The 7,887-nt window shown below is 45.9% G+C and overlaps 1 protein-coding gene across 1 annotated transcript; it reads right to left on the bottom strand.

Annotated features, from left to right (window-relative positions):
- Window positions 1–3,967: 3,967 nt before the first annotated feature.
- Window positions 3,968–7,496, bottom strand: LOC123062996 (histone deacetylase HDT1). Its single transcript, XM_044486697.1, has 10 exons — window positions 7,299–7,496; window positions 6,511–6,578; window positions 6,204–6,409; window positions 6,093–6,115; window positions 5,941–5,997; window positions 5,705–5,841; window positions 5,224–5,301; window positions 5,041–5,137; window positions 4,399–4,855; window positions 3,968–4,313 (listed from the first exon to the last, which is right to left on the bottom strand). The coding sequence occupies exons 1-10, from the start codon at window positions 7,321–7,323 to the stop codon at window positions 4,250–4,252; spliced, it is 1,212 nt and encodes a 403-aa protein (XP_044342632.1). The 5' UTR covers window positions 7,324–7,496; the 3' UTR covers window positions 3,968–4,249.
- Window positions 7,497–7,887: the final 391 nt, after the last annotated feature.

Raw genomic sequence — 7,887 nt, 5'->3', positions numbered from 1 at the left:
GCTGCAGCTCCAAGAACTGCTGGTGCAGCTCCAAGAACTACTTCTGGTGCTCCTAGAACTATTGATGCAGCTCCAAGAACTGCTAATGCTGCTCCTAGAACTGCTGCAGGTCCCAGAGCTGGTGCATCCTCATCTGCTCAAACAACTGCTGCTTCCTCATCTGCTCCAAGAACTGCTGCTGCCTCTACTACTCCAAGAAGAGCTGGTTCTTCTTCATTTGCTCCTCCAAGGCCTGCTGCTGCTCCTAGAACTGCTGCTGCAGCTCCAAGAACTACTGGTGCAGCTCCAAGAACTGCTTCTGGTGCTCCTAGAACTACTGCTGCAGCTCCAAGAACTACTGGTGCAGCTCCAAGAACTGCTTCTGGTGCTCCTAGAACTACTGCTGCAGCTCCAAGAACTGCTGGTGCAGCTCCAAGAACTACTTCTGGTGCTCCTAGAACTATTGATGCAGCTCCAAGAACTGCTAATGCTGCTCCTAGAACTGCTGCAGGTCCCAGAGCTGGTGCATCCTCATCTGCTCAAACAACTGCTGCTTCCTCATCTGCTCCAAGAACTGCTGCTGCCTCTACTACTCCAAGAAGAGCTGGTTCTTCTTCATTTGCTCCTCCAAGGCCTGCTGCTGCTGGTGGTGCATCTGGTTCTACAAGGCTCAGGAAGAAGCCAAGCAAGTTCAGAGACTACTTCTATGCTAGTGGCAATTAGTTAGGCTTGATATGTTCTGTATTCTGGGCAAAACTTGTGCTGTGGTAGCAAGTTAATCATGGTATGTTCTGTATTTTGGGCAAAACTTGTGCTATGGTAAGCTATGGTAGATTTGATATCTTGCTGTCATGTTGGCAAGCTATGGTAGACTGGACATGTTTAACTTGCTCTTATTGATATCTTGCTATCATGTTGGCAAGCTATGGTATTTTGGGCAAAACTTGTTGTTGGAGTACTCCTTGTTGTTGTGATGATTACGCTCTTTTAATGATGTTGCTGTGATGATTATGCTCTTCTAATGATTATGTTCTTTTAATGATTATGCTCTTCACAAAGTGGTTGGTTCCTTTTTGGGCTAACCCTATCCTCCCGACAACCGTCGACGAAATGCATCAACCTTTTTAGGCTAACCCTATCCTCTCGACAACCGTCGACGAAAGGCACCGACCTTTTTAGGCTAACCCTATCCTCTCGACAACCATCGACGAAATGCATCAACCTTTTTAGTTTAACCCTATCCTCTCGATAACCGTCGACGAAATGCATCAACCTTTTTAGGCTAACCCTATCCTCTCGACAACCGCCGACGAAATGCATCAACCTTTTTAGGCTAACCCTATCCTCTCGACAACCGTCGACGAAATGCATCAACCTTTTTAGGCTAACCCTATCCTCTCGACAACCGTCGACGAAAGGCACCAACCTTTTTAGGCTAAACCTATCCTCTCGACAACCCTCGACAACCGTCAATCATTTCATTCCATCACAACAATAATTTATAAATAAAATTCCATCAACAAGATCAAACTAGACCAGACTGATCACATCCAACAAACAACTTAGTGTTCACATCTTACATCATAATCCATTACAACTAAACAACATACTAATAAGATTTAGATTAACTCCATTACTGAAAATAGAGTACTTAGTTCAACAGAAACAACATAGTTCAACACAATACAGCCAACCAAACTTAGTTCAACCTTGTTGCCCTCATACATTATGCCAACAAATTACTCACTCGTCACATATTTCTTTGATTTTCCTCATCTTCATCTTGTTTGCCTCCCCATCCTTAAGCAAATCAGCTATGATATACTCTAACTTCTGCTTATCCTTCTTCATCTGTTCAATCTGTTGGACACCTCCATCTGCTACATGTTGCTTCCAATTCCTAACAAGTTCATCATTGCTCTGCTTAATCACTTGCGGTGCTGTCCTAAGCTCAATATTGTCTTTCTCAAGTTTAGCCTTCTCTTCCTGGGCTTGAACTACAGCACTCTCTACATCACCATCCTGCATAATCTTCTGATAATTCTCTCTCATCACATTCTTGTGAATTGTAGCAAAAAAATTGCTTGTTTCTTTGATGTGGTTGTGGTGCTTCTCTTGGATTAGCTTCTTCTCTTCTCCTAGCTTGAGTATGAGCTTTTCTTTAGCATCATTCTCTTTGCTACTCTGCTCATACATATCCCAAAGTTTGCGAAGTGCATTTTTCATGGGTTCTGGCCATTCTGGGTCAATCCATTGAACCAGACCACAATTGTCACCTTCCTATAATAATTCAGACAAAACCAGAGTTAACAGCCACATTCAGAGAAGTCAGTTAACACCATATTCAGTTAACAGCTACATATATTCAGTTAAACAGCTACATACATTCAGTTAATAGCTACATATATTTAGTTAACTGAGGTCATTTAAAACCAGACACATTCAGTTAAGCATTGATTAAACTTGACACCTTTTCCCCTCAAAACAGCTGATAAAACAACATCTTCGGTAAACTAAGTACAGAACTATATTCAATTCACAATCATATCAACCTATATTCAGTTCACTGAGCATCAAAAAAGAATTTGTATAATGTACATGTACAAGAGAGGACCTGCCACTAACCTGATTACCGCATCCATAAAACCTACGGCCAGTGTTGATTCCTTGGAACACAATAGCCCTATGAACAGGAAGGTTGTGACAGCACATCGGTCCTCCGGCAACGATACCGCACCACTCCGGGTCAACAATGGTCTGTGGGATCTACAATGTTGCAACAGTGCTCAAATCCCAACTCAAATCCGTTAAAACTAAGCTCAAATCGAAGAAAACCCTAACCCTAAGTCAAAGAGAAATGATACTCACGTAGGTTCGTCCGCGTGTGAGTTGAAGAGGGGGGACACAGAATCTTCGCTGCTAGTTTCGCCGTCCTTCCAGGACACCATCGCTGCGGCGACAAATGGACGGCGGAGGCGGTGGAGAACGCGCCGCGGACAGAGAAGAAGGCGGCCGAGAGAGAGGGGAATGGACGAACGGGTCAGGCTGGGTCAGGCCGGCTCGTTAGGTCAGTGCGACGCCATCTAACGGCGCGCGTGACGGGCGCTGTCTCCCCCTGTCCACGTGGCGCCTGACATTGGGCCCAACAGGTCAGTTTTTCACTCAGACGCGCCAAACCGTGCGATCAGTGTTTTTTGAAAACTGTCAGCTCAAACGTGGTGGTTTTTTGAAAAAAAAAACGAAAGGTGGTGGTTTTCTGTTTTAGCGTCCCTTAATATGGTGGTTTTTTAAAAGTATTTGCTGCTGCCGCCGCTGCATGCATGCCTCGGAGACAAGGTTTGACCCAACAATGACATGTCTTGTTGTGATTGATGGGGCGGCCAGTTCTGGGGTCGGCAGCTAAGGTCTTTCCCATCTTGGAACGGCAGCACCAGCACCAGCACCAGCCTGATTTTCGGACTTTCGTTTCTTCCCCCAAACTCTGTCAGGTGCTTGGTGATAGTGAAGCAAGCATCCTGAGCGGTCGCACCTTCTCTCCCGCCTTTGATCTTGTTTCCCGGCGTTCAGCGGTCCCACAAGAGTACCCCCTACGTGACGCTGAGCTTCAGGGTTTTGCGTGAAGATTGTCTCAACGGCGGCAGCAGCGGAAGGTTGGTTCAGCAGGATCAGCCGTGCAACCTCCGGAGATCATTTTCTGGGAGGACGCCTGTGTGTTCGCTGAAGTACTTGACTACTTGCATCTCTGTGTTGTGTTGACTTCAGTCCCAGAGCCGAACGTTACATTGCTCTGTTACCGGGTTTATCAGCTCCGCCACCTCTGTCAGCAGCGTTTGGCCCCTATCTGAAGATGGGCGCCTAGTCGCCCCCCTGTTCTTTGACAGCACCGGAGGGTGTTTACTCTGTAATGTTTCTTTTGCAGACCCTGCTAATGTGGGTCAACTTACAAGCATGAAGAATCATGAAAAAACGCATACGGCACAAAACAACGTTTATCAACAAGACAGTAGTACCCAGCCATAATAATTAACCACATGATTCCAGGATCCCGGCACAATCAACAGCATTTCGTAGCATAGCACAGCACACCAACACCGCTCTAAAACGGTGTCAAAGAAGAGAGAACATCCTGATCGTGCGTGGGGAGCGATATACCCAAAGAAGCGACCTCTTTACACATCATCTCTGCCTCGGATACCCAAATTCAGTTCACCAGCATCCCCCCTAAGATAACACCTCACTCGAGCCTGTCCACGGTATATCTCAGGCCACCTTACTTGGCGTCGCCATGCTTCGCCCTGGAATGATCTCCAAGACCCTTCAAGGAGCTGAAAGTCCTGAAGAAGGAAAGTGTGTCAGCGAGGATACAGCAGCATTTGCTCCAGACGGGATCAGATTCAAAGAGAAGGAACAAGATCTTGCCTGTTGCATGAGTTGCAGACGTGGCCAGCGGATTGCTTAGACTTGTCGTCGTTGTTTTCAGGCGTCTTCCTTGCATGTTTTGCTGCTGGATGAGGGGTCGCGACGTGGACGTGGTCACCTGACTTACGAGCCTGTTTTGCTGCTGGATGAGGGGTCGCGACGTGGACGTGGTCACCTGACTTACGAGCCTGTTTTGCTGCTGGATGAGGGGTCGCGACGTGGACATGGTCACCTGACTTATGAGCCTGTTTTGCTGCCGTATGAGGGGTCGCGACGTGGACATGGTCACCTGACTTACGAGCCTGTTTTGCTGCCGGATGAGGGGTCGCAACGCGGACATGGTCACCTGACTTACCAGCTTGTTTTGCTGCCGGATGAGGGGTCGCAACGTGGACATGGTCACCTGGCTTACGGGCCTGTTTTGCTGCTGGATGAGGGGTCGCGACATGGACATAGCCTGCACACAAGTTATTCATAAAGCAGTGAGATTCCTGTGCCTTTAAAAGAACAATGCAAGTTCAGCAGATTAAATAAATACTTCCTCCGTCCCAAAATAAGTGTCTCAACTTTGTACAAAGTTGTACTAAGCTTGAGACAGTTATTTTGGGGCGGAGGGAGTATAAAATAAAGATCACTTCACACCAGTTTTGTTGCCCGTAGTTGGTGTTGCTATCTTTGCCCTCTTCCCCTGGGGTGTATTCAGAGGTGTTTCCATTGGATTATAATCGTCCTTTGTTCTCTAAACATGTCAAAACAGAAAGAGTTTCAGGATTTTACGAAATGATAAGGCATCAAAATAACAGGTCTCTTTGAGCAATCTCGCACCTTTCGAGGATAATCCACATCTTGATCAGAACTCTCATTATCAAGGCCATCACTGGAATTCTGCATACCAGTCTTATCCTGCAAACGTATTCAGTATCAGGGGACTTTAGTTTTCACACCTACCAAATCCATGTCAGGTTTCACAACCAACAAAGTATCAACTCCCTAGGCCACTGATTGGGCTGCTACAACCACTATTTGTGGATCTGTCATCCAACTAGAATTGAATGTGGTAGGTTGCATAAAAGTAAGTATTGTGTGCACACATGGAAACACTGATCATATACTTGAAAAAAAGCTGTCAAAATGAATGCATAGTCCATGTTAACTATTTTCAGTTACATGTTAGAATGTTCACTGTACTTATTTACCAACATTCTCCCTGCACAATCCAGAACAACAAGAGCAAGAAAATAAATCATACAGGAAACAACAGTTCCATCATAACCCACGGCTGATTATTCTTAGCAAAGATACAAACCTTATCATCTCCCTTTTGCTTTCCAGGACTATTTGTTTCCTCAACTTTAGCCTTTGGTATAGAGGATGGAGCATCAGCAGGCCTTGGTGCAATAAGAAGATTATTGGCACCATGTGTAGCTTCATTGTTTTTGTAACCTGAAAGTAAATAATGTCAAACATGCCAAGGGTCAATGCGGCATGTTTTCATTCTAGAACTCTTAAACAACAACTGTTATGCATAGGAAAAGAATATACCGTCTGTATTGATGTCTAGTGGAATAGCCAATGGAACCTCCTCATCAGAATCAGCACCTGAAACATCAGATATACGGACGTTATGCCATGTTATCAACTGTACAAAGAAAACATCATAGATGCCCAATACTAAAATGAAAAACAATATTTACCTTGTTTAGTACATGAGTGAAATGTGACTACAGACAGGAAAACAGTTAAAGAACACAAATGTATATTCAAGCTACTTAGCAAACACTGAAGAAAGAAATGTGGAAGGATATCTTTTGATAATATCAAATTTGTAGCCCATAAAGCTGATGTTGCTGGTCATTGAGGAGTGGAACAGCTCAAACTCCTCTTTGAACACCAGATCAGCTAAAACATGAGGATGATTATCAACTGAAAGTGTGCCAAGCATAATCCTTGTATCGTCAATTTTGACAAAAACTTGCACATCCTCTTCTGCCTTGCCAGGCTCCAATGCTATCTGTAGTAAACGAGAAAAGCAAATACCTGAAGAGTAAGCAAACTTGATCCACCTACAAATAAGCTAGAAGGGCACTTATAAATGAAGCGTGTAAAACACACCGTCGAAATGTGATAATGTGAATCTCCTGGGTCACACTTCACTGTCTCTCCAGGCTTGACGACAACTCCTAAAATGTTATCATTCATGCAGAGTAGCCATTAGTCATTTAACAAATATATGGGAAATTAGCAAACACAAATATCTGTTGCTTTCTGAAGCGCCCCAGAGAAATATGCACCGCACATTATTACGGCAAGCAGAATGGGGATATTTCTTCACACAGAACAGAAACAATGCATTGGCGGCGCTACACGAACAATTACCAGAGCATGCTCATCTTCAGAAGAAATGCAGGTCACAGCACAACATATACCGAAGCTGACAACACATTACTATGTAGGTTATGACTACTGAAAGTACTACCATCCAACCAGATATCCATGAGACTATTGTTCAGACAAACCAAACCCAGACCAAGGAACAACAAGCAGGAAACCACAATGCTCCATCCAGATCAAGACAGAGTAGCCACAGCACTCTCCCTAGACCAACACACGGTATGCACTCGTGAGCCAACGGAATAAGGGACATGCGAAACATGGACTGTAGGGTCCCTGACGGACATGAATGCGCTACTTTAAACAAACAGGGATCGGTCAGAAACGAGGAACCCTAGGCAGGAACAGGCCGCGTAGATCCCCCAAGCGGTGGACGGAACCCGCCACCGCCGGAATTACCTCCCGCCGATCAGATGCGGCGAAATGCACGAGCGGCACGGGGGCACCGGAATTGGACCGCGCGAGCAGATCGGGGGCGAAATCGGGGGGTTCGGGAGGAGGATACGCACCCCAGAAGCGGTGGTTCTCCGTCATCTTCCCGGGCGAGGGAGGCCGGCTGCTTCCGCCGCGCCTTCCCCGTGATTTCCCTAGGGTTCTGGCGGAGACGGTGGCCGCGCTGCGGAGGGGAAGCGGGGCGAGGGGTGTGGTGGCTTCCTCGGGTTTATGGAATGGAACGGCCGAGGGTTTGGTTGGTTTCGCCCCCGCGGCCCGTCGTGTTCGCGGCCTATGACAGTGGGTCCAGGCGTGTTTTCTCCATCATCTTTTTTCGAGTTTCGATCGCCTTGGCCGAGTTTCGTACTGTTGAAGGTGTTTTTCCAACCTATTCTTTTTTTAGGGGAGATTTTCCAACCTATTCGTCGATTATTTATTAGGAAAATCTTTATAGTGAACTTCCATCTCGGATTTTCTCGCCGACTCATTTCAAGCAGTTTGCTATGTCATGTTAAAGGTGTACCATTAGGGCATCTTCAACGTTAACCCACAAACAGATACAATATTTGTCCGAAAATCAGTTTGGGACGGTATCCGGTTACTGATATACGAGCCAGCCATCTAACCCTGTCCCCATTCATTTCAAAACAAATTTGAACAAGCCGG

The sequence above is a fragment of the Triticum aestivum genome, chromosome 3A (genome assembly GCF_018294505.1).
Source record: "Triticum aestivum cultivar Chinese Spring chromosome 3A, IWGSC CS RefSeq v2.1, whole genome shotgun sequence".
Classification (NCBI taxonomy): Eukaryota; Viridiplantae; Streptophyta; class Magnoliopsida; order Poales; family Poaceae; genus Triticum; species Triticum aestivum.
This window is presented reverse-complemented; position numbering and strand designations above follow the sequence as displayed.

What these genes read in the sequence shown, in the direction of transcription:
- LOC123062996 (XM_044486697.1), bottom strand. Translation starts at nt 7,323, where the DNA reads ATGACGGAGAACCACCGCTTCTGGG. An exon ending in GGAGAACCACCGCTTCTGGG is followed by an intron (nt 6,579 to 7,298) that starts GTGCGTATCCTC and finishes ATAACATTTTAG; the next exon opens with GAGTTGTCGTCAAGCCTGGA. An exon ending in AAATTTGATATTATCAAAAG is followed by an intron (nt 6,116 to 6,203) that starts ATATCCTTCCAC and finishes GTCTGTAGTCAC; the next exon opens with ATTTCACTCATGTACTAAAC.